General features: G+C 37.5%; 1 protein-coding gene across 6 annotated transcripts in view; it reads right to left on the bottom strand.

Moving 5' to 3' along the window:
* SCAI (suppressor of cancer cell invasion) overlaps positions 1 to 26,936 on the bottom strand; it is a 120,702-nt gene that overhangs the window by 41,138 nt on the left and 52,628 nt on the right. For 5 of the 6 annotated variants that reach the window (XR_006343365.1, XR_006343364.1, XM_043916862.1 and 2 more), the window contains 7 exons: positions 21,008 to 21,139; positions 7,733 to 7,828; positions 7,118 to 7,204; positions 5,570 to 5,668; positions 2,209 to 2,305; positions 962 to 1,060; positions 653 to 805 (listed from right to left, as the gene is read on the bottom strand). Coding sequence is in view for 4 of the 6 variants with exons in the window: in XM_043916862.1 (XP_043772797.1) it covers positions 653 to 805; positions 962 to 1,060; positions 2,209 to 2,305; positions 5,570 to 5,668; positions 7,118 to 7,204; positions 7,733 to 7,828; positions 21,008 to 21,139 (763 nt within the window). In the remaining 2 variants the exon portion in view is untranslated. The remainder of the gene's footprint in view (positions 1 to 652; positions 806 to 961; positions 1,061 to 2,208; positions 2,306 to 5,569; positions 5,669 to 7,117; positions 7,205 to 7,732; positions 7,829 to 21,007; positions 21,140 to 26,936) is intronic. The other variant, XM_043916863.1, reaches the window with a different exon arrangement.

Here is a 26,936-nt window from a genome sequence, read left to right as displayed (position 1 = left end):
AATTTCCAGTTTTGTTTTGTTTTTTTTTGGCACACCACAATGCATGAAGGATCTTTCCCAACCAGGTATTGAAGTGGAAGTGCAGATCTTAACCACTTGGACCAGCAGGGAAGTCCCTCCACAGGCAGGTTTTTTTTTTTTTTCTTTTAAAAAGCAGTCATGTAAACACGGAGACCTATATTATATCCCATAAAACATGCTGGCTGTTGGTAAAACAGTGAGGCTGAAGTACGACCATGGCCCATTTTAAAATCACTTTATTACATTTTGGCACTACATGATGTTTAAGTCTGTATCCCGGGAATCCCCTGGCAGTCCAGTGTTTAGGACTCAGAGCTCTCATAGCCGAGGCCCTGATTTCAGTCACTATTTGGAGAACTAAGATTCTCACAAGCCACATGGCATGGCAACAAAACAAAAACAAACAAACAAAAAAACTGCATCCTCTTTCATGTTAAATAGTACTTCTATAGAACTTTATGTAGGCAAGGTTTTAATTTTTGGAGAGTTTGGGTGGGCTTTTGGGATTAAGATCTCCAACCAGGGATTGAATGGATGTTAGGATATTTATAAGGAAATCATAATTCTGTAACAATCAAAAGTGCTAATTTTTAAGGTGACTTTTAAGTGTAATTCCTTCACAATTCTTTACCTGGTTATTACAATTACCAATAATGAGTGCATCAGCCAGAGACAACTGTCCCACAATCATGCCTTGTTCCAGCAATGGGGCTCCCGTTTCAGCAAGGCGATTAGATGTGATAACAATGGTATTATCATCATTTAATACCATTACAGGGTCCGCCTGGAGAACAAGCAATACTGTAAGTGGTTTATAGCCAAGACAAAACATCAATGTAACAAATTATTCCTTCTTTTTTACATATATACATAATAAACATGTACACCACATATGCATTTACTTATATAATTATGACAACCTTTCTTGTCAAGAACTGACCTCAATGAAAGCTGCTACTTCTTGAAGTACCAGGTTCCATTCCACTTGATCTTCAGTATTAAAGCGGTGAGTATAATCTTCAATTTCATCAGACAGTTCCTGGTTTCACAGTATCACAAAGGAAAAATGGTTACAGGAAAAAAAAACATAAAATAGATGGCTATATTGTACTATAATCCTGATGGAAACTGTTATAGTTAAGAAGTTTGATTAGTATCAATATACAGTACCAATTACAACCAAAACAAAGAGTGAAAATTACATGAACTTGCTTCAAAATAAAAAATTCCAAAATGATACACATCAATAAGATCTTCATAGAGACCCAGTGACACACACTGCTCAGTGCTAATCAGCAATGACTTTATTAAAAAGAAACTCTTAAAGGTAAACCCCCCAATTTTTAACATTAAAAAAATGAACATAAATTCTTTGGATTGATATCATACTGTTTCTTTGGGGAACAGTCCTATTAGTAACTGGGGATAGAGGAAGCAAGTTTGTCAAAACTAGCATGTTATACTGAATCACTTTGCTCGATACCTGAAGCTAACACAATACGGTAAATTAACTATACTTCATTTAAAAAAAAACCCAAAACACTAGCATGTTATACTGAATCCCTCTGCTTTACACCTGAAAATAAGACAATACTATAAATCAACAGCACTTCAATTAAAAAAAAACTAGCATGTTATACTTAAGCACCAAAAAAATCAAGATGTATGCCACTGAAATCACTAACTGAATACAGAGTGCAACCAGAATGTAGCAAGGAATAATTCCAGATATTAAGTGAATCTAGAAAGCAGTTAACTCTGATTACCTGAATTAATGAAGGACAGAATAAAGAAGACATACTAAAAGAAGGAATAACCAAAACTCATTCATACAACACCTTTATAAAACATTCTGTACTTGTTCTTAACCTAATTTTTCAATTATTTTATCTTAAACTAAATATTTTAACTTTTGTTTGCATTTGCCAACCATTCATTAATGAGTGATGAAATGTAAAATGAGCTGAGGGGACAAAAGCAAGAAATTAATACAATTATCTCTGGTAAGTGTGTTTGAAACATGAAGAGAGTTGGAAAAATTTTTTATCATTACCCTTGTCAGAAGTTAGCATGCTCTGAAAGTTGTAATAATTTAGATTATCAAAATTATTTTAACCTTATCTATTTTAAAAAACAAAATTACCAACAAATAACTAGAAATCAGGATTTTAATTAAAATACATTTACCTTTACCAGATCCTTCACAACATCCATTTTGTTGAGAAGAAGACAAACTACTATAAATCTTGCATAGTATCGTAGCTTCTTAACTACCAACTCAGGTCTATGGTAGATAAATGGAAAATTATTCATTAGATTAAAAACAAAATTACGTGACTTGATTTTTCTAACTTTCTGACAGCTTTTAAACTCTTTTGATCCTATTTTGCACAGTTATAAACACTGTTTCATATAATCTATAGTTTTTTAATACATTTTTTACTCAGTGACTCATTACATTGTTCATTCATACATTAATTTATTCAACAACTATCTAATGAAACTTAGATGCACCAGGTACTATGCTAAATAGTAGATTAAAATTACTAAAGAAAGAAACTATAGACATAGTCCCTTCCTCACAGATCTTATAGACAGAAACATATGTAAAATATAGAGGAGACAGAAAAATACTTAAAACAGTGGAATAAATATTACAGTGATAGTGTTGCAGTGAAAAGGAAAAGAAGAGGAATGAGTTTTTCTTTTCTTTCCTGAAAACAAAGAAGAAAGAGAAGAGGGAGCAGGCCTGGTCACACCTAGTTTTTATTTTAACCATTCCTAATCTGCAGCCAAGAGTCGGACACGACTGAGCGACTGAACTGAACTGAACTGAGTCTGCAGCCTGTAACTAAATTTGCTTTTCTGCCCCAGATTCTTCACGGGGTGGGGGGATGACACAGTTCTTGAGGCAGAAGCCTACTGTGTTTGCCCCTAGGCTGGCTGAGGATTTTAAGGCATCTTTCTATTTCCTCCAAACTCTGTCTCCATATTTTTTTAATTCGGCTTCAGAGGGCAGAGAAAGTCAAGATTTTGGCAGTATCAATAGGAGAAACAAAACATGCTATTTGAGCCCACAGGACTGGATCTTGGTGAGAGAAGGCTTCCCAGAGAGAGTAATGTTTATATTAGGACTATAAATAGGAAGACGAGAAGATAGTAGGCAGGAAAATACGAGGTCATCCACTCAATAAACTTGAGAGGCTATCCTATCAAGCCTGAAAACCTTAATGACGGCCCCCAGCCTTCTGCCTGCTGCAGAAGAAGAAGTCCTCCTGTGAATCTCACTGGGAAGGGTCCACATCAAGTCCTCCTCATTAGCATCAAGACTGGGAGGCGGCCAGGTTTTCAAGTTCAGATCCACATTTTCCACCATCAAACAAAACTCCAGTTCTGTCACCACCAAAGGGGCCATCAAGATTCTCTCTGACAAAGTCCTTCTGGCATGCCGGAACTGCAGCCTTGTCCAACCTGCTAGGACCACTAATTTTAAGATGCCGACTCTTGACACATCTGCCTGAGAAATTGTTTTTCGAGGTGGGTGACTGCAACATCTCCCTCCAGCCTCTGTGCACTCAGAAACTTCACCTTCTCTGTATCTCTGAACCAGGTTCAGCCTTCGTCCTTCGTAACCACTGGGGCTTACAGCTTGGAAAAGTGATTATTTACGAATGTCTTCTCCACTCAACAGGACAGGCCATGGAACTGAGACATTCTGAGAGCTGTTTGTATTTGGTGACAGGCAGTCACCTTGGGGGTCATTGGAACGTACCACTTCTCCTGGCTTTGACATGAATTCCTTCGGTACTGAGACAATGCAGGGAGAACTTGACCTCTGGAGGAGAGATGCCTCTTAAAGCAACTGTGAAATTGTGGAATACTTTCTTACTCAGTTTTAATCTACCAGCTGCTGGTTTTAGCAGCTGTCACCAACTGCTACCTTGATGGCCCCCTAGCTCTGTGTGAACTAAGAAACAACCAATTTTACCAACTGAACAAACTCCTTCCTCTGGTGCAGGGAACAAAATCAAGATTTTATATGCTGAAGTGTCCTTTGATTCTAAGTTAGTTTGATTCTAAGACTAAGAGGTTTCATCGTCCTGGTTCCAAATAATTCTAGCTCTGTTCACTTGTACCACTCTAGGAGGCAGCACAGGGAAACAAGTCAGACGGGCTGGTTTGCTCTTAGGACAGAAAGTGATTTTACTAAGTCAAACTGTTGGGTTTGAAGTCAAGGGACCTTAAGACCAATTCCCTTGTGTTAAATTAGAAAATGCATAAAAGCAAATTATACAAGGTATTTTACTATTGCTTAAAATAGTTCTTTGCTTATATGTACTTTTCAGTCAATAAAGTTTTACGTATCCCTTCTGTATTTTTGAGAGATAATTTATCTCACCAAGAATTCAGAGAAATTATACGACATGAATGCAAAAAAAAAAAAGGGAGTTAGAAGAAATATATCTGTAGTGATAATACGTGAAGCAAGCCACAAAAAATTCTGAAAGAAAAGTAACTGATGTAACTTCATGAAGCAAGAAAGACCTTGGGGAAAAATGTAGAATTCAGCGTCTACATACCTTGTTTCAAGCAAATTTCTCCAGACAAGTCTGAACAGATTTGCAAGGGAATGAAGGGGATTTACCAGAGTGGGGCTTTCCCCAAAATGTTGCTATTTAGCTGGGAAGCTTATGACAGCCAACCACAAAGTATTCTCTAGAAAAACGTGAAAACTACAGTTTATTCTTTTTCTAACAGAATATAATCTTTTCACTTAGATGATGACTGCGAGTTCCATTACTGGGAATAGGGAGAATATTCAGATCTCAACAATTCTTGAATCCTAGCAACAAAGACTCTCCAGCAGATCCTGATTTCTGCAACAACTCTATCCTCATCTGAATCTACCTGCACCTCAAATGTGTCTGAGACTCCCATGAAAAGGTAATCATCTAAAAAGAAAAGAGATACTTGTCCAGCTTCTTTTCATTTTCTTCTCCCAACCAAGCCAGACACATAGTAAGTGGGGATGAATAACTTTAACGTGATTTTTTTTCCCATAACAGTGAAGCTACATGACTGCAAAATGGTATTGGATTTATAAAAGAAAAATCAAACAGCATTATACACTTTTCTTTAGTCCCTACATGGCAGTTTCCAACAGGTTTTGAATGTATACAAACTAAGATGATATAGGCTACAGAACAAAGGTATCAGCTAAGCCTCATTTGGAGCTGTTTCTTTTCTATGAAACTTCATGTGACCCCAATCTCTCATAAAGAAATAACCCACCCTTCTTTGGGCTCTGACCCTACCCTGGTATTGTGACATCTGTCAAAACCATGACATCTGTAAAAATCCATGATATTTATTGCTTTTAGGTAACATACCTCCATATGCTTCAGAAGGCCTCATATACAGCAGGCACTCAATAAAGCCCAATAAATGAATAAAAGTTATAAACAAATGTGTGCTTTTCTGCCTAATTTCCACACACTAAAAAATTCAGTGCTTTATCTTCCTCTTTCTAAAAACAGTAGGTGCGTACCTGTCCTCTTTATTGACTTGAGAATAGTAAGATCTCTGTCTGATTGCAGAATAGAAGGAGAAAGCCTCATTCAGATAGCTGGTCTCAGATGTGCGTAGGCTATGAGAGAGAAAGAAAATCTTAAGTATGACAGTGTCTCAGAATCTTCACCATAATAAATACTTGTTTTGTTACTCCTTTCTTCCTCTACTGGAAGGGATGGGAACAACTACACTAGATTTGAATCACCAAACCAATAATCGTATCACCCTTAAAATGTATGAAAAGAATAATAATAATAATTTAAAAAAAAAATACCTCCCCTCTGCTCCCAAGCCTTTTTTGACAGAAACCCAAAGTATACATTATTCTCATTCTTCGAAGGGCCTCTCCAAACAGCATTCTACTCAGTTAAATCTTTCCTGGGATTAAAGGCCTGGGACCAGAGGACTGAGAAATGGACCCTGATCCATATTAATCTTCATAGGATGCTGATAAGTTGGGTTTTCTATTCAACATTTCTAGTTTGTTTTTTTAATTGAAGTATAGTTGGTAGCTCAGCTGGTAAAGAATCCGCCTTCAACGCAGGAGACCCCAGTTCAATTCCTGGGTCGGGAAGATCCACTGGAGAAGGCATAGGCTACCCAATTCAGTATTCTTGGGTTTCCCTGGTGGCTCAGAAAGTAAAGAATCCATCTGCAATGGGGGAGACCTGGGTTCGATCCCTGGGTTGGGGAGATCCCCTAGAGGAGGGCATGGCAACCCACTCTAGCATTCTTGCCTGGAGAATCTCCATGAACAGAGGATCCTGGCGGGCTATAGGCGCAAAGAGTCGGACACGACTAAGTGACTAAGCACAGCACATAGTTACACACAATAACACTGCTAATTTTACAAGGGATTTCTTAAGAAAACATTCTACCAGGAAAAGTGATTTTAATGGTGGGAATCTGGGTGGCATGCCAAAAGACAGGGAGAGGAAGGAATTTTCTGGTCCACTAAACTACAAATGGTCTAAGCCTTTTTATGAAACACCTGATACCACTTAATGATAATACAATGTTCGGATACTAAATGGAACTCTCTTCTTTCACTGACTCATGGGTGGGACTATAGTAGTCAAAAGTATCTTTATTGATTTCAGGTACCCTTTCAGACATAGCATACAAGGATCAGTTTTAAAGTATCCTCCTGAAAACCACTCATTCAAACAAACACACCAGTTATGTTATGTCTCCGTAAGGGATCAAGATTCAAGTGAAGCCATTAAGAACCATAAATTCATTTAGTATTTTTCTTATCTAAAACCAAGGGTCATACTCCTTTAAGTTTACAAATGAATCTGACCAAATGAACTGTTTGGAAAGTGAACCTTTGAAGCAAATAATGTCACTTTGATTATGGAAGGTCACTTTAAAATTCTGTCTTAATCAAGATGATCTGAACTATTAGAATTTCAAGTGTAATTCATCCACTTTCCCTCCTACCAGATATGTATCGATGCATATTTCTGCAAGCTGTGTTTAAATCAGGAGAACGCTTTATTTTTCCCATTTGCAGTTCACTTACTAATAATGGTAGTATAGCTGCCCAATCTTAGAAGCAATTTCCCCTATTTGCCACCGCTTCAAGCCATACCGATTATCCAAGACTTGTCTGTTTTACATAGGAGATAAGAAAATAGAAATGAGAGACTATAAATTTCAAAAATAACCAAATCTGTTAATTTCACAGGATAAAGTATCACCCAATTCATCATGAAATTTTGAGTACATAAATTGAAATTCATGAATTTTTCATGAGATTTCAACATAAGCACTCAAATTCAAAAACCATTTATAAAGTGTCTATTTAGAGTATGCTGAAATACAAAAATAAACTTCTCTGAGCTACGTTCATGGAAATTAGAAGCAACCCCCTCCCCCAAATGGCTTTGGCCAATAAACAATATCTATTTCAGAATGAAATCATGAATCTGCCTACCTACTTAATCTGAATCATTTCAGATATGATATTGTCTTTAAAAACCAGATACTATTACACTTGGAAAACTTAAATAAATAGGGAAAAAATCAATTTATTTTCTTTTGGTCACAAAGATGAAATGAGATATGAAAAGATAAAAAGCACTGAGGTAGTAAAGGTCAAAACTGTGACTAACATAAAACTTTTAAAATCCTTTACCGATGCTGCTGCTGGAATTTCCACAGTTTGGTGTAAACATCAAAAGTTCTTCCAAAATAGGACTGCCACTGCTTCTGTCCATATTGTGGCAAATCTCTGTAATGACAAGTAAACATCTATTAATTTTAAAACTCATATACTCCTTGGAAATTAAGTCTTGTGATGATACAAACTGGACAGATTTAGAGTATTTTGCATTCAGGCTTATTTATTTTTAAAAGTTACAATTTTTAGAGCAAAAACAGTTGTATTGCGGGGGTCCAGGACATGTTCTTTCCTGTTTCTCTTTCCTGCCTCTGACAGTTCATTCTTCATCTCCTCTGTAGATCTTCTCCCATGGGGTTTCCAGCTCTATCTCCCCTCTCCTTGGGTGATCTTATATACTGTTAACATCCATGTTTGTCTTCAGCTAAGAACTTAGCACTTGGAAAGACACTACTTTAAGGAGTAAATCTAGAAGTGGATATACAGGTGGTATGGTTGTTCTCAACTGTTCCCACCCCTCCCAAAAGTGAAACTATATATCCTTGTCCTTGGCCTTGGTTATATAACTTGCTTTGGCCAATGAAATATAAGTTATCTACAACATGTCTGAGAAGAAGATAGAAGATGTATTATATGGTTCAGCATTTTTACTTTTCTCTCTGAACTAAGACCAAGATAAGGCTGTTCCTCAGCCTGGACCACAGAGTCAAACACATTTAATGGGGCCTCAGAACTGCAGACAACTTGTAGCTAACATGACAGTCAGAAATAAATCCCTAGTGAGGTACTAAAATTTTGGAGTTATTACAGCAGCCTTATTTAGGAAAAGCTGCTAAAAAAGAAACCAGAACCAGGACTGGGTTATTGCCCTAAGAAATATGTTTGGGACACCAGCACTGGGATGGAACTACAAGAAACTGTCACTGAAGGCTAACATTGTAATACAGAGGCAAAGTGCATTTGCCTGCAATAACCTGGAAAGTAGATCATGTGACTAATGAACTGGTGGCTGTATACAAATAAATCAGGGAACAGTATGCTATTAGATACACTTCACAAAATATCAGGAAGACAAACTCACTAAAGAACTAGCTGCGAGCAGGGCTGAAAAGGAAAAGAGGAAATCCACAAATTCCAGAACTTTCAATACTGAAAAACACAATTTTTAATATGTTAAGTGTAAAAGAGCCAACTGAGAAATGATAGCTATAAATGCCACCTAAACAGTCTCATCCCCGGGGGAAAACCACTTCATGAAAGCTTGTGAAAACATTTATGAAAGTGGCCCCAAGTACATTCTTTCAAAGGGACAAAATAGATGTGGGGAAAGAATCAAAGGATTTGGCTGTCTTGTAGAAGCCTGATAAACTCAAGTTATTTGTAACAGAGTCTACGAGAGAGAGGGGAGTATCTCAAAACATTGTGGGTTTAGCTATTGGTACATGGAGGCTAACCTAAATCAAACAGATAGAGCCAATGCAATCTTGAGAGCATTTCATATCATAAAGGAATAATAATCATCCACTGATTAGAGCATGGTACACTTATCTCACTCATGCAACTGTGGACAGCTGGTAGTGGATGGTCTCCCCTGAATGTCTAGCCTGGCTGGTGGCTAAGGTGCCAGGTCACGTGTTTCTCATCATAAAACAGGCTACCTCTGTTTACACGAGGGTGGTTGCAAGGATCCCAAGAGCAGCAAAACAGAGGGTGGCTCTGTTACGCAACTTTCTTTTCAAGTTTCTGCATCATATTTGTACTGTCCCATCAGCCAAAGCAAATTCATGGCCCAGCCCAGTGTCAATGTGAGAGGGGGATGACTCATGGGCATAGACAAGGGGAAGGGATGACTTTTATAAACAATTTGTCACAGAGACTTTATCTTTTTCTTTTTTTTTCAACTTTGAAAATAAGTGTCTTAGAAAACAAAAATACTCTACAGTGTATAAAACAAGAAATAAAAAACAGTTTATTGCTTCTTCCTTCTAGTCCCCAGAAATAACCACCATTAAAAATGCGCTTTCTATATACATTAAATGTCAGTCTTTCTATTATTTTACTTAAGTGGGATCACACTAAATATAATATTCTGTAACATACCTTTTTAATGTAATATAGCACGTTTCTTTAACGCATATAGAATTATATCAGTATTTACTGTGTATAATATAGTATCTAATGCATCAATTTACTCAACCAGTCTCTTCCTGATGGACATTTACACTGCTTCCAGCTTTTCATTGTCATAAAAATGCTGCAATAAACATTATCCTACTCATAAACTTGAAGAGTTATACAATATGAATAATAGGCAAATTTCTGTAAGTGGAATGAGTAAAAGAAGATTTGCATTCCTGTACCAGATGTTAAGACAATGAGGAAAAAAGCAAAAGGTTTTTCTAACCAAACTTTTCAGAGACTACATTACAAGAATGAGCTAGTAACTTCAGTTTTAAATTTATTTCCATTACCTTTAGGATAAACAGAAACTCACTTCAGATTACAGAATAGGTTAACTATAGATACTACTGATAGTTTCTAAATTCATCCCAAGTTTTTACCTTTTTTATGTCTCCATGGATCTTTAGTGAGAGGTTGCATTAGGAAGAGCTAATAAGTTATTTTAAAATTGAAATTGCTGCGAGAATCTTTAAGACTCATACCAAGTAGTTACTGCTAGGAAGACTGTATTTTATATAAAAGCTTTAGACAACATTAACTTCACAAAAACTGACAACCCTTGAATGCTTCTGTAAAGATACTATGTAAAGTCTCCAGGCAAATTTTCAACTAAGCATTTGCCCACAAGTTCTTTTGCATTTTCAAAACTGACAGATTTAATAAACCTCAGTAATACATCATATTAAGGGAGAAAACAGAATTAGAGCTCAGTATTTTATTTCACAACTACATAATTTCAGTGTTTAGTGGAAAGGGTTTTAGGGGAAGGGACTTCTCCATGAAGGCTAAAAGCACAAAAAAGTGGTCTAAAAGATTAGAACAAGGTTCCAAACATAAGTTGTAATGTACAAGTATTTTCTGATTTATAGCTGTGAACAATGTTGACTAGATTCTATCCTATTTTCATTGAAAGAATTTACAGCATCTACCACTCCAGTATGAAGAATCAGTTATAAAGACAGCAATTTCTTTTTCAAAATAGGGTTTAGGGTTTAAGTTTTTTTAAAAAAAACCTCCTAAAAGACAAGTCCCATGGTCACCCTTTTTCTAGTGAAACATACCATAGAAGCTAATATTCAAACAACTTTCATATGATGAGTCTAAATAAAATTAACTAATGTACTTTATAAAGAGTTTTAGATAAATTCCTCTACTATTCAGAGCTTGATTCTAGTTTTGAACTCTGAATATATCATTTGGTCATTATTACTGTCAGTAGAGATGGGAAATTAATGGTGCATGGAATTAAATTAAATGGGGCTGTGTGAATTAGCCCATAAGCTAAATGACCTTATATTTCACATTTTGCAAAGGCACCTATGTTATAAATTGGCTGGTCATATTCTTTTCACAAGTCTTGAGAGGAAATTGAAAGTACAACACTAATCTCACTCTCTTTTAAAATCCCCAACTCTATCAACAAAAAGTTGGGAGAACATGAGAAAAAATGTAGTGGAGATGATTAAACCTACTTCTGAGAGATGATTCAAACGTAAAGTTGAGATGTCAAATCGTAGGAACTTTCTTACAAGTTTCCACAAATCAACCATCTTTACTAAAGTGAATTAGCTAGGATCACTGATACCTGTGCATGTGTGCGTGCTAGGTCACTTCAGTTACGTCTGACTCTTTGCAACCCCATGGACTGTAGCCCACCAGACTCCTCTGTCCATGGAATTCATCCACACTGATGCCTACTGACACCTAAAATCCAACAGCCACTTTCTAGTCCTCAGATCAGTCCTCCCTAGAGGGTCACCTTCCTAGAGGTTCCCTATTGGCGCACCACTTCTTCAGCATCTTGTAATCCTTTCCTCTTTCTGTTCTAATGGTCTCTTTCATCAGCTTCTCTTTCTTTAGTCTGGTCCTAAAATGCATGGCTTCTTCAGCAAAATGTTAGTCGCTTCAGTTGTATTCAACTCTTTGAGACTCCATGGATGTAGCCCTCCAGGCTCTTCCGTCCATGGAATTCTCCACACAAGAGTATTGGAGTGGGTTGCCATTTCCTTCTCCAGGGGATCTTCCCAACCCAGGGATAGAACCTGGATCTCCCGCATTGCAGGCAGATATGTGCAAATATATGTAAATACACATACATACTAAAATGAGAAGCAGGGAGCTTAAATGGGTTGCCTGGGAACTCATAGCCAGTTAACTATTGAGCTATGACTGAAATTCATAACCCCTTTGAGTCTGTAATCTAATACTCTCTCCTCTCTGCCATAGAGAAAAATAAGCCAGATTTTGATTCTACATTAGTGAAGTCCTTCTCTGGGAGCTCACTCTTGGGATGCCATTGACAGAAGCATTCTGACTTGTTCTGACAGCAAGCTGTGTCCTAACAAGCAGGAGGTCAGGGCTCACAGAAGCACCTGGGAGGTGCCTGAGGCAGAGCAGGAGAACGGCCGCTTGCAAACCAAAGGGAAGAGGCCTCAGAATGAACCAACGCTGCCAACACGTTGATCTTGGGCTTCCAGCCTCTCGAGCTGTGAGAGAATACATTTCTGTTGTTTAAGCTACCTAGTATGTGGCATTTTGTTATGACAGCCCTAGAAAACTAATATAATAAATGATAAGGTAGCCTTCAAATCCCGAAATACGAGTGGGTGGGAACAAATCACCAATAGCCAAAAGAACTGAAGGCTATCAGCATCTGCGCAGGAAGAAAGACCAGAAACCTTGGAGACAGAGGATGGACCGTGAAAAAGAAACCCCCCCAAAACAGCCAGCATGTATTCATCAGAAAGCACAGTGGATCATTCTGAAGACAGAAGCTAAAGGGGAGAAATTTTGCCTGGGCCAATAGCCACATATGGCTACTGAATACTTGAAATGTGTCTAATTCAAACTGAAATGTGTGAAAGTATAAACTATTCAGGGTACTTCAAAAACTATAAAAAAAGAGAATGTAAAAGAATGTAAAAAAAAATGATTACATGTTGAAAGAAAATATTTTGGATATACTGGATCAAATAAAATATACTGTTAAAATTAACTTGAGCTTTTTTCTTTGTTTTACATTTTTAAAATCTGGCTACTACAAAAACTTTAAGTCACATTTGTGGCTCATTAAATTTTTGTCAGTCAATGGTCTTCTAGATCACAGGATCACGACGTCTACTGCACCCTGGTGGCCGTCTACCTCAACTGCAAGTGCAACTGTTTCTGGGTAGCCAACCATACAAAATAAACGCAGGTCTCACAAGCTTGTACAGATAGTTTAGGGTATTACTTCTGAAATAACATGCACTTTACTATTATCTGTCTGCGGACATTTGCCTCTGGGAAAGCACTAATATTCTGAAGGAGGAGGAAGGAAAAGAGAGGGAAGAGAGAGGAAAGAACATGAGAGGGGAGAACGGGCACAAAGGGAAAAACTGTTAATTCCTCACTTATCCTTTCCCACCTACACAGTAACCAAGGCATCCTAAAAATAGGCTGTTGAAGAAAGCACTGGCGATGATTTCTTCTTTATTCTGAAATATTAAGGAGCATGTTTAATAAAAATTTCTGCCATAATTTTTATTAAGACCAATACACTTCACTTTGGTGCACTTCTTTGCATATGTATGTATGTTTGTTTGTTTGTTTGTTTATTGTTTTCAACATTTATTTTGGCTTTGGGCATTTGCTCCCCTGGGGACAAATAATGAGTGACTGCGGGCCTGTGCTATTTCAAAAGTCAAGGATACTACTGGTAGACACAGCTGCATATCTCAAATACATGTCTCAAGACGCTGCCTTATATAATCCTACCAAGTATTCCATCCTGCTTCGACAGTCTTAGTCACCATGGTAACTAGAACCCTGCAAGCGCTTAGGCGTTTGATCATTTTCTGATGGTCTTCAAAGCTATTTCTAACATCATTCTCACTTCATTACTACTGTAACTACATGCAAAAGCTATTATAAGCAAAACACCATTCATTTTATCCATTTCTCACTCTCTAGGCTGTGTTTTCTTACACAGTGAGTGGATAGAAGTGATTATTATCTACGTATTACAAGAAGGTACTTTCAGTCAGGAAAAATACTCCATTAAGATATTCATGGCTGGGAAAATGAAAAGGCTCTGACAACTTGGATGAATAGCTTAATATGTATATGGCAGAAAGATACACCTTCAAGAGTAAAGAGAAAGTTTACTGTATCCCAATAAGACATTATATAGAAACTCTAGTCTTTCATGCACTGAAATGCACTTTTTCACTCTTCTCATAAACAGTTAAAAAGCCCAAGGGAGTGAATACAAGGGGGTTGCTGCCGTGCTGGACATCCTATCATACAAGTACAAGCCCCATGAATGTTGTTTGCAAAAATTACACTTATAATACATGTACTTTTCTGCAAGTGTATTATACTTCAATGTACAAACTCAAGAAAGAAAAGAAAAAACACAAAGGAAAGTTAACCAAAAGACAAGCACTAACAGTGACGGGATGGTGGGCAATCAGAGGTGCCATGTTAAAAGCTGATGCTATTTTGACTAGACTCCACTTCACTGCTTTTTCCCAAGTTCCAAAGCTGGTCCCGAACCACTACTGATATATTTCTTGTTCTCTGTAAGCACTGTGATCCTGTTTTCTACTCAGACCAACACAAATATGGGGGACAGGGGCAAAAAAAGAACCCTTCTTTTAGTTATTCCCAAATATTCTCGTCTATTTCAAAAGAAATGCACAAAAACTACATCAACACTTGAAAGCAGAAGCATTTAATTTCCATAAATCAAAGAGCTTCTTTGGAGACTAGTGTGGGAAAGAATGCCACACATACCTTCAAGCCACCACCACAGGCAGCTAACACAGACCTACAGAGCTGATCAAGAGAGACCTCTCAATCGCTTCCAATCGAAGTTAACACTGAACAAAACACTTGTATTTATACAAACAAGCACAGGAAATACACACACTCACATGCACCAGACACCGTGAGAAAATCAGTACCCTAGAAAAGAGACCAAAAGCTGAGAGCAAGGAGTCCCCACTAAGAGTTAATATGACTTACAGAATGTTGTAATTTTGACAGAGAATTACTGATAAAACAAGATCATGTAAAACATACTATTTTCACAATTTGCTTTTTTTTAAATTTAACCATATAGCATGGTCAACTTTTCATTTTTATCTCCACCAACATCTTCTTAATAGTTCTAGGGAATTCCCTGGTGGTCCAGTGGCTAAGACGCCACACTCCCAATGTAGGGAGGCCCAGGTTCGATCTCTGGTCAGGGAACTAGATCCCACATGCAACTAAGGATCCCATGTGCTGCAACTAAGACCAGGCGCAGCCAAATAAATAAGCTAAAAAATAAATAAATAAAAAATAGTCCTACATTATTCTGTGTGTGTGAAATGAAAGTTCTTTCAAAATGAAGAGCATTAACCTTTCAGTAAACTACAGGCCTGCATTGCCACTAGCCACATCCCTCTCAAACAAAACCCCAGAAGCACAAAGAGAATATATCTATGTTACTCATCCAAGATACAATTTTTGTAGAAATAATTAAGGCTTGTTTAAAACGAAGGGAACCCTTCACACAAAACACTGCAAGTAAATCCCTAGTGAATTTGCTTACCCACTTTTCCCAGTCAAAATGATACCATGAAATGATCACAGTAAGGCACAATGATAACATCCATTACCTTAATAGCTACAAAATTTTTTTCTTGTGATGAGAAGCTTTAAGATTGACCATTTTAACAACTTTCAAATATACAACACAGTATCTCCAACTAAAAGCCAACTCATTGGAAATGACCTTGATGCTAGGAAAGACTGGAGGGCAAGAGGAGAAGAGGACAAATAGAGGATGAGATGTTTGGCTAGCATCACCGATTCAATGGACATGAGTTTGAGCAAACTCCTGAAGATAGTGAAGGATAGGGAAGCCTGGTGTGCTGCAGTCCATGGGGTTGCAAAGAGTCAGACAACTAAACAACAAAACCATTAACCACAGTCTCCATGCTGTACATTACATCCCTATGATACATTTATGTATAAATACAGCTGAAAGTTTGCACTTTTCAACCTCCTTCACCCACTGCATACGTGTCGCTCTCTTCTGTCTCTGGCAATCACCAGTCTGTCCTCCGTATCCATGAGCTCAGTTGTTTCTTTTGCGTTTTGTTCTGGTTTTTGCTGCTGTTGTTTTTAGATTCTACATGAAGTGAGATCATATGGTATTTGTCTTTCTCTGTGTGACTTACTTAAGCATAATGCCCTCAAGGTCTATCCAGGTTATCATAAATTTCAATATTTCCTTAATTTTTAATGCTTGAAGAATATTCATACTATATATATATATTCTATGATTTCTTTATCCATTCATCTGTCAATGGATACATTATTTCCATATCTTGGCTATTATAAATAATGTTTCAATGAACATGGAGGTGTATATAATTTTTCAAGTTAGTGTTTTCATTTTCTTTGCATAAATGCTCAGAAGTAGAACTGCTGGATGCTATGGTAGTTTTAACTTTTTAAGGAACCTCTACACTGTTTTCTATGGTGACTGCATCAATTTACATTCCCACCAACAGCATGCAAGGGCTCCCTTTCTCCACATGTGTTATTTTTTGTCTTTTTGATAAGCCATTCTTACAGGTGTGAGGTGGTATCTCATGTGGTTTTGATTTGCATTTTCCTGATGACTAACAATGTTCAGAGCCTTTTCATGTATCTGTTGGCCATCTGTATGTGTTTTTTTGGAAAAAGAACCAGTCAGATCCTCTGATCATTTTCTAATCAGATTGTTGGTTTTTTTGATATTGAGTTGTATGAAAAGATCAATCCCTGAATCCAATATAGTTTTAAGTGCTCAGGTGTTGCAGGAAGGGGGACCCCTTCCAGGGCCCCAAAAGGGGCTCTTGTCTAACACTGGAAATGAACTGAGGAGACACACATGTTGACAAAGCAAGAGACTCTCATTGGGAAAGGACGCCCGGTGGAGAGCGGGAGGGTAGGGGAACCCAGGAGGACAGCTCTGCCATGTGGCTTGCAGTCTCAGGTTTTATGGTCACAGAATTAACTTCTGGGTGGTCTTTGGCCAGTCGTTCTGATTCAGAGTCCCTCCTGTGGCACACAGATTGCCCAGCCAAGATGGATGCCAGCGAGAAGGATTCTGGGAGGTGGTAGGACATGTGATGTCTCCCTTTTGACCTCTCCTGAGCTCTTCCAGTTGGTGGTGGCTTATTAGATCGTGTTCCTTACCGGTATCTTCTGTCATTAATGAACTCATGTAAATGGTTACTATGGTGCCTAGCTAGGGTGGGCAGTTTCAGTCAGTGTGTTCTCCCCCTAACACAAGAACTAAACTGAAAAAGGTATCCTAAGCATTATAATAAATTTCTCTGACAGTGAATAAATAGCCCTAAAGATCAGATCTCACACAATTTTTCCATGTATTAAGGTTTCCTCCTGTTTCCACAGAAACAAGTTCACTCTGCAGTTAGTTTTAAAATAAATAAAACCTGTGTTATAGTTAAAACGGCACTTTAAAAAAATCAAAATGAGGGAACTCCCTGGCAGTCTAAGGGTGAAGACTCAGTGCTATCAACGCCACAGGCCGGGGTTCAAGCCCTGATTAGGGAACTAAGATCCCAAAAGACATAAGGTGCAGTCAAAACAAACAAACAAGAAATAAGAATGGTAACAGATCTGAGCTGGTAAAATATATTTACACAACCAAAACACTGAAAAAGAAGGTGAAATAAAACAATTCATTTTTAGGCAACGCATTTTTGGTATGCGGCCAAAGGATAAAGACGCAGCTGAGGGGCGAAAGGGAGGGGGTGTGAAAAAAAAAAAAAAAGATGCAGCTGAAAGTGATTTATAAACTATAGAGTGCTGTGTGGATACGCGTTCTGTTGTTACTATTATAGCAGCCACAGGGTGATTGAGTCCAGTAGAGTCTCCAGTGGGAGACCGCTTGAACTTTATGATTCATTTATGATTCAGAATCAGATTAGGAAAATAAATCTCTTTAAGAAGAGAAATGCCACTGCTAAATTTAATATGCTTCTCAGACATACTAAAAAAAACAATTTCCGTTCACAAACACATCAAAATTTCTAGTGTCTGTCTTATTTGCATATATAGGTAGAAAAGTTAGTAAACTTTGGATCAAATACACAGTATCTAGTTTTTTTCAAAAGCAGTCTAGCAAAAACCACTGATATGACAAGATAAACATGCTGGGTGTATTATGGGAAAATTGAAGACATTTTCCAAAAATACTGAGAAAAAGAATAGAGATGAAAATCAAAAGAAAGTAGAGGTTCTAGAGGATTTAAATTGGAAATTCAATCTAAGCATTACAAGTATGAACAGGTAAGGAGAAACAAGGAACAAACAAAGAAAAAAATGAAAGAAATACAATCAACTGTAAAAATATGTTTTCTCACAAAAAAATGCCTATGATCTCATCATATACAAAAGCTAACACAGAATGGTTCACATATCAAACTGTAAGAGCTAAAACCACAAAACTATTAGAAGAAAACATTTCAGTGACCTCAGGTTAGGCAATGATTTCTTAGATGTGACACCAAAAGTACAAGTGATGAAAGAGAATGACAAGTTGGACTTTATTAAAATTAAAGCATTTGTGCTTCAAAGGACACCATTAAGAAACTGATGAGATAACCAAAGGATGGGAAAACATATACCTGCAAATCATTACACATCACAAGGGACTTGTATGCACAACATACAGAAAATGACTACAATTTAAAAATAAAAAGATAAATCTATTTGAAAAATGATCAATTTTCTCCAAAGACGACATAAAAATGCCTAATAAGCACATGACAAGATGCTCACATCGTTAGTTATTAGGGACATGCAAAACAAAGCCATAAGGGGATACCACTTCATACACGCTAGGATGGCTATCATCATAAAGACGGACGATAACAAGTGTTGGAGGATGTGGAGAAACTGGAACCCCACACACTCCTGGTGCTACAGCCTCCTTGAAAAACAGTCTAGAGGTTTCTCAAAAGGTTACACTTAGAGTACCGTATGAGCCAGCATTTTCACTCTGAGGTATGTGTATTCAAGAGGACTGGAAACACATGTCCACGCAAAACCTGATACGCAAATGTTCCTGCAGTATTACTCGTAACAGCAGAAAGTACAAAATAACTTAAATGTTCAGCAACTCATGCCTGGATAAACAAATCTGTACAAGGGTATATTAATGTCTGATAAAAGGAACACAGCACTGATACATGTTACTACATAAACGAAGGTGTCAGAGTTATTTTAACAATGATAATGTTTTAAGAGTTGAGAATAAGGAGTTTGAGAGGCACATGTCATAAGTTATGGTAGGGATTTTCATGCAAACTTTTAAATGCTTTCTTATTCCTAAAATCTACGAATGCTTTAAGTTTTCTTACTACCTTCAGAAACAAGAACGTGGAGATATATAGGAAATTTGCTTAACAGATAGGGTAAATCTGAGGCTAACATTGAGTAGAATGTCGCCACGGGCTTGAAGGGTTTTTTTTTCCCCCTATTCTGTATTTTTATAATTTCCTCGCAGATTATTTGAGGGCAGGGACTGTCAGTTTTATTTTCAAATTATCTGTACCTAATATGGAATATGGTACATACTGGAGGCCAAGTAAATGTCGAAAAAACAAGATATACCTGGATAATGAAGTGGAACAAAGAAACAAAACTTTAAGTATGCAATTTAAAAGTTCTACAACCTTCTAGGAAAAAAAAAGACTTAAAACCTGGGCCTAGAGGGGTTGTTTTTTGAATTATAATAGTGAAAGAAAATAATTCTTTAAAAAGATGCAATTAATCAACACAGCAAAAGAAAAAGCTGATCTCAAGGACCTCTTCTGTAGCACAAAATAGGAAGCAGCAGAGTGTAGGAGTTAGGAACACTGTCTTTGGAACCCTTCATTTAACAAATGTTTGTGAAACACCTGTAACGGGCAAAACCCTGGCTTAGGTAGTAGAGAAACAGTGACACACAGGGTACTGGTCCTAGGGACATTTCATTTTAATGTAAAAAAATCTTAAGCAATAAATAAGGTAACTTGAGGTAGTGATGATTTTTATGTAGAAGATTAAATGAATACAGAGATGAGAGGGCAATTGAAAGCAGAGCTTTAGACAGAGTGGTCATGGAGGACTCATTTGATGACCCTGTATTATCTTTTTGACTGTAAATGTTTTTTAAAGGTAAATTCTTTAAAATAAACTTCTCCAGTACAATTCCAAATAGCAGAATACAATTATAAAGTATGTGAAAAGAAGATAGCATTTTTATCCAGAAATAAACTGCAAATTAAAAATAACTCACTAAATACACTGTAAATCAACTATACTTCAACAAAAAATAATTAAACAAAAATAACTCATTATCTTTATAATTATTCACTCCCATATGAAGTTTCCAAAAAAACCCCCACAACTATTTATCCTTAGTATCTTACCTATAGAATGAAGCTTTAAGTCTGAAGTAAATCAGTATCTTAAGAATCTCATGAATTGAAAATATGGCTAAACAGTTTAAATAATATAAAATGGTACAAAATTATTTACCTGACACCCACAAGAATACACAATCAAAGACACATTTTGACAAAAGTGCATATAGCTTCTGCTACTAGTCAGGGTATGCACAACTAAAGAACGACACCATCTTGAAAAAACTCCATCATTACTTTAGATACCTTATCTTAAGAAAAAGAAAGGATAAAACAAGTAAGCAAATAACCAAGTACACAGAAAAGATGTAACAGAAAGAGAGGCCCCAGGTTCACTTGTGTATGCATCCCAGGCTCCTTAGATATTACAAAGTGTAAAATCAGATGTAAAACAGGTATCATGTGGAATAATGTACACAAAACCATCTTAAAAAATAGCTCACTCAATTTGAGTAAAACAATATAAGATATACTCTTCTCCTATTGTTCTTTCATTTGAGAATGAAACAACAACAACAAAAAACATGATTATTTCTAGTACAGATATTTATATAACATTTTATCCATAAATTTCAGACACTTACCACACATCAGCCATGGGGAAAAAAAGATACAGAACTAGATAAAAAGTTTAAGGCATCAAGAGTCCACTGACCTCAACCCATTGAACAGTTGCTTAGACTTATCCAGAAGGTAACAAAAATCTGTCACTGTTTTCCTCTCTCCCTGTGGGATGTCATCTTCAGCACCGCCAGAGGACATGATTTCTTTAAGAGCAAATTCAGTTCTGCAAGAAAACATGTGTCCATTTATTGAGCAGGCAAAAATAAAAGAGAAATAGACCTTATCTGTATTATCTGATAGCAGTTTTTTTAAAAGATAGAAACATCTTCTGATTACAATCAAACCATCCAAAAATTACAGGATGGTGCAGAACAGACAATCTCATCTTGTGTATGGGAATCAAAACTGGTACATCCATACTAAAAAGCAGTTTTTATAATACTGTTCCATCCAATAAACACTATTTGAATGCCTAACATGTTTCAGGCACTGCTTTACATGGTTAAGAATAAAAAAATCCTTTAACCTATTTATCTATTTGATCCATTCTGTAATCCATCCTGGAAAAAAATCCTATTAATACGAAAGGAAAACCCTTTGTTTACAACAGGTTTATTTCAGTATCATAATATTTAAAAGCTATTAAGAAACTAAAAAAAAAAAAAAAAAGAGGGAAATGGCTAAGTACGTCACAGAACATGAATGACTACACTCTATATCCTATCACTAACTTACAATTATACTTAAGATGATAAGGCAATAATATATACATAGTTCATTATAAAAGGGATATAAAACCAGACACACACACATACTCTTACACATACATATATTTTAAAGCTATTTACTATTGAATCCAAGCTAACTTCCTGTGTAATCTATCATGTAGCCATTTTAAAAACAGCAAGTTGCTAGATCATATATATAGCATGAACCTATTTTAAAGAAAAAAAAATCATTTGTGTTCACACATAGAAATTCCTGGGACAACAAAGGGAAATTCGGTCCCAGTACAGAGTGAAAAAATAGGCAGGGAAGACAAGGACCAGACACCAGAGATGGGAGTTAGGGTGTGGTACAGTTATTTTGGCAAATATTTTTCCCTCCAACAGGCTCAGACAACTGTGGCTGCAAGGCAGGAAAACTGTCAGCAAGCCCGGATCTGTCCAGGGGCTGCAGGGTAACATGTGGGTGGCAGTCGAGTCAGCTGGTGGAAAAGCAGTTTAGAACCTTGTGGATGTCACTGGGTGGTCCCTACATGTTCACAAGTTTCCTCTTCCCACCACCTCTTTCTACACTCCATGCACTGGGTGGTCTTAACAAAGGGAAACAGACCCGGAAAAGTGCAGCATCTGGGAAGGGATTCCACACTATAGTGCCCTGGGTAAGTCATCTCCCCCAAGCGACTCCCCTACTCTGGCTTCACTCTTTAAACCCAGAAGATGATGCACAAATGAGGCACAAACTGGACTTTCTCCACCCCTCCTCACAGAGTTCATGAGCTAAGGTGTCTATTATCCCCAGGACACAGGAGTTCACAAGAGAAAATCAGAAAATAAAAGTTCAAAATAAATTCAATAGGAAAAGCTATTAGATACAAAGCAAGAAGAAAATATCACAATGAAGCAAATAAAAATACTGTGTATGAAAAAATATAACCAAGGAAATAAACTTAAGAGATGGATAGATTGAAGAGCAGAAAGGATACAGCTGAACAAATTAATAAGCTAAAACAAGACATTAAAATTAATAAGCTAAGACACTACCATGTCTTCTACTCTGCTAGAAGACATCAGGAGAGGTAACATACACAAAATTAAATTAAAGAGATAAGGAATAGAGAAATGAAGGAATCAACATCCACATCACAGAATATATAGAAGAGAAAAAAGTATATGAAGGTGATGAAATACTTGCAGAGATAAACTTCTATAAACTTCCCAGAATTAGAGAAAATATACGACCTCAAACGAAAAGGACTTGAAGAAAGAAAGAAAGGAAAAAACCCACAGCCAGAAACATTAAAGTGAAACTTAAGAATCTAGAGAGGCCCTCTCTCATTCCCAGACGGTCCAGTCCTACAGCCTGAGGTAGGGCATAGGACAGCAGATGAGCGCGCAGAGGCTGGTCTGCTGGGCATCAGAGCAGAGACTGTGAGGAGACCACCCACATCCATCCAAGTGCCGGACTGCACGGGATGATGGAGCCTGGGAGCACTGAGGAGCGTTACCGCAAGGGGGGACTGGCCGGGGGAATGACAGCCCCGAGCAGGGTGAGGAGGGCATCTCCACATGGAAGAGTTCAAAGGTGGAAAGACATTTGTCGTACACAGGGGATTCATCAAACAAGAAAATCTAGGGACTTCCCTGGCGGTCCAGAGGTTAACTATCTGAGTTGCAATGCAGAGGACAATGGTTCAATCCTTGGGAGAACTAAGGTCCCACAGGCTGTGAAGCAACTAAGCCCCATTGCTGCAACCAGAGAGCCCAGGGAAGCCATAACAAAAGATCCCACGTGATGCAACAAAGGTCCCTCGTGCTGCCACTGAGCTCCAACACAGCCAGATAAATAAAATTTACAAAGAAAAAAGAAAAGAAAATCTATCAGGGAAAAGGGGAACCCAGAGTTCTCTCTGTAAGACAAAGGAAACACAAACACGGGAAGGGAAAAGGTTACAACAAACACTGGGGATTGAAGCTGGAGGTACCAGTGAACTAACGGATTTTTAAAAGGAGAGACCTATTTCTGGTCTTTCCTTAATCACATCCTGTGTGTGGTTTGCATGTTTTCAGAGAGAGAGAAGGCCCTTCTAATGCATGACAGACTGGCTATACAGACTAGAGAATAATGAAAATGAACACACTACAACCACTTGCAATAATATAGATGGATCCAGCATAACATTGAGTGAAAAGCAGCAAACCCAAAAGAACACATATCATACGACTCCAATACACAAGGCACAAAACAGATAAAACTAGAATTAAGGTACTGACACACTGATCGAGAGTGGTTACTTTTAGCAAGGAGGGAGGAAATAAGAGGGATGCTAAAGATATTTTATTTCTTAACCTGGAGTGAACACTGAAAATTCACGGAGCCATACATTTATTATGCATAAGAAAAGGAAGAAGGAGCACAAACACCTGACTCAGGTGGTTTCAAAAGTAAGTTTCATCAAATGCTTAAAAAATGTAACACTGAAGATACTTCCCTTCCAGCATTCATCTTAATAAAGCTAACACAATCTTGACACCAAGGGTTAATAGAAGAGCAATACAAAAGAGCAAAATTATAAGACAAAGTCCATATGATATAAACCAGTTTTCACTGTCTCCAATGTCTGTGATATTAAGAGACCATGGATAAGTGAAATTTTAATATAAAGTATTGAGCACAATTTCCCTGGTTTACTACAAAGTAGATGGCAAATTCAGACTTATGAATGAAATATATACATATCTATATCAATTATGGGAGAGAAAATCCATATGGTAATCTGTAAATAAGGGTAGTTCTATAAACATTTATGGAAGCATATGTATAAACATACCACATGGGTAACAATAAAAGCAGAAACAAAGAAAAGGACATATTTTGTTATGGGCTGAATTGTGCCACCAACCAAAGATATGTTGAAGTTCTCACCCCTTGTGCCTGTCAATGTGAACTTATTTGAAAACAGTGTGTTTGGAGATACAATGAAGATGTGAGTTAACATGAGGTCCTACTGGAACAGAGCGAGCCCTTTATCCAGTATGGCTGGTGTTTTTATAAGCTGAGGAAAAGAGATGCAGAGGTAGACACTCACAGAGAGGAGAATGCCATGCAGAGTCACAGACAGAGGGAAGAGAGCCAAATGAAGAAAGAGACACAGACTGGAATTACACAGCTATTAATACAAACTGAAGAACTGATGCTTTTGAACTGAGGTGTTGGAGAAGACTCTTGAGAGTCCCTTGGACTGCAAGGAGATCAAACCAGTCAATCCTAAAAGAACTCAGTCCTCAATATTCATTGGAAGGACTGATGCTGAAGCTGAAACTCCAATACTTTGGCCACCTAACGCGAAGAACTGACTCATCTGAAAAGACCCTGATGCTGGGAAAGATTGAAGGCGGGAGGAGAAGAGGGCAACAGAGGATGAGACGGTTGGATGGCATCACTGACTCGATGTACTCAAGTTTGAGCAGGCTCCCCAAGTTGGTGATGGACAGGGAAGCCTGGCGTGCTGCAGTCCGCGGGGTCGCAGAGTCGGACACGACTGAGTGACTGAACTGACTGAATACAAGCCAGGGATTCACCAGAAGTGAGGCAGGAGGCATGGTACAGATTCTCCCTCTGAGCTTCTACAAAGGAACCTATTTTGCCAATACCCTGATTTTGGACTGATGGCCTCCTGCGGTGTGAGGGCACAAGTGCCTCTTGTTTTAAGCCACGTGGTCTGGAGGTAGTTTGTTACAGCAGCCCTGGGACACCAATCCCTACACAGCATAGTCCTAACATATGACCACATGGGCACAGGAGCAAAACAGCCAGATGCTCAAAGACCTAAGTACAGAGCATCTGGCAAATTAGGGACCTGCTTTGTTTAAAATTTCTTTTTATAGGAAGTCTTAACAAAGCTACATGAGAAACTGCTACTCTGGATTTCACTCTAAGTAAATGGTGGGCAATACAAAAGCATGAAGGAAATGCAGAGAGAAAATGACAGGAATATATTATAACAGGAAGCAACAGCAGTGGAAGGGCCCCAGGCTCAGACAAAAGAGGCATTCCTGTTCCAAACACTTCCTAGTTTTGTGATTGTAAACACACAAGTAACTTTAGCTAACACTTTGAGTTGCAGGTTTTTAATCCATAAAAACAAGCAATTTACACTTGTTCTGCCTATCTCAGATAGCTGTTGTGAAAGACAGGTGTGAAAGAAGTCTGAAAACACTATATAAAGTATAACATCACCATCATTATTATTCTGCAGCTTAGTGATGTTTCAAAAAGATAGGAAATGGCCCTGTGATTAGACTTAAAAGGGACACAGGCCCAAAGGAGAATGGAAGGACACAGGAAGTGAAACCAAAATATAATAAAAAGATTCATTCTGACAAAGTAGAGAAGATACTTATAGAAATTACCTGGTAGGAAAGAGATCATTTTCTTATGCATTCAGATTTTTTAAGAAGGTAAAAGAGAGGAAATGGCTATATAATTAAGCATCAGTATTTTTCTGATGTTTGAGAAAACAAACGCACATATGTTTTCTCGGCTATAAAAATGGAGTATTAATAACTGCTTCCTCATAAAGCTGTTGGACAATAAAATGAACTAATGGATATGACTGCCCTGTGAATTATAATGTACTTTAAAATTGTTACTTGTAAAATTGTTACAAATCCACTCAAAACAGAGTATAAATTGAAAAATACCAAGTACAAATAAATGTTGAATACATTTATGTGGGGGCGAGGATGATGGTTTTGCTATATTCAATGAAAAAGGAACAAGAAGCTTGGTGCAGACTGCATCCCTAAATATAATAGGAATCAGGGGTGCAAAGCACCTTCATCTATCAAAAAGAGCAGAAAAATATCCTAAATTATATACAAATTACTTTCTGAGAACTATTTTTTCTGACTTATTCCAACATGTGATTGCAGTTATGTTCTAAGCTATAATAACAACTATAAGAGAAATGCCCAGGTACCAAGCTTCTCATGGTTCAGTAAAGATAGAAATTGGATGAACTGAGGGCAAAGAGGTTAAGAAAAAAAGCCAAAGGAGTGAGGGCATGGAACAGTGGTGATACACTTACACAGAACCGGAAGACAATTTCTAAGATATTGTCCAGGAGGCTATAAAGATATCATTTTGCCTACCAAATGCAAAGAAACAGAAGTGTTTACCTAATACGTACACATACGAAAATTCCAGTACTTATTTAACTGGGACACAGCACACAGCCTAACAAAAAGGAAAGGAATTCAGTAGCTCAGGCGACCGTCTAAAAAGAACAATGATCA

Source organism: Cervus elaphus, chromosome 11, assembly GCF_910594005.1.
Source record: "Cervus elaphus chromosome 11, mCerEla1.1, whole genome shotgun sequence".
NCBI classification, from domain to species: Eukaryota; Metazoa; Chordata; class Mammalia; order Artiodactyla; family Cervidae; genus Cervus; species Cervus elaphus.
Note: the sequence above shows the minus strand (reverse complement) of the source record. Positions and strands in the feature narration are given on the sequence as shown.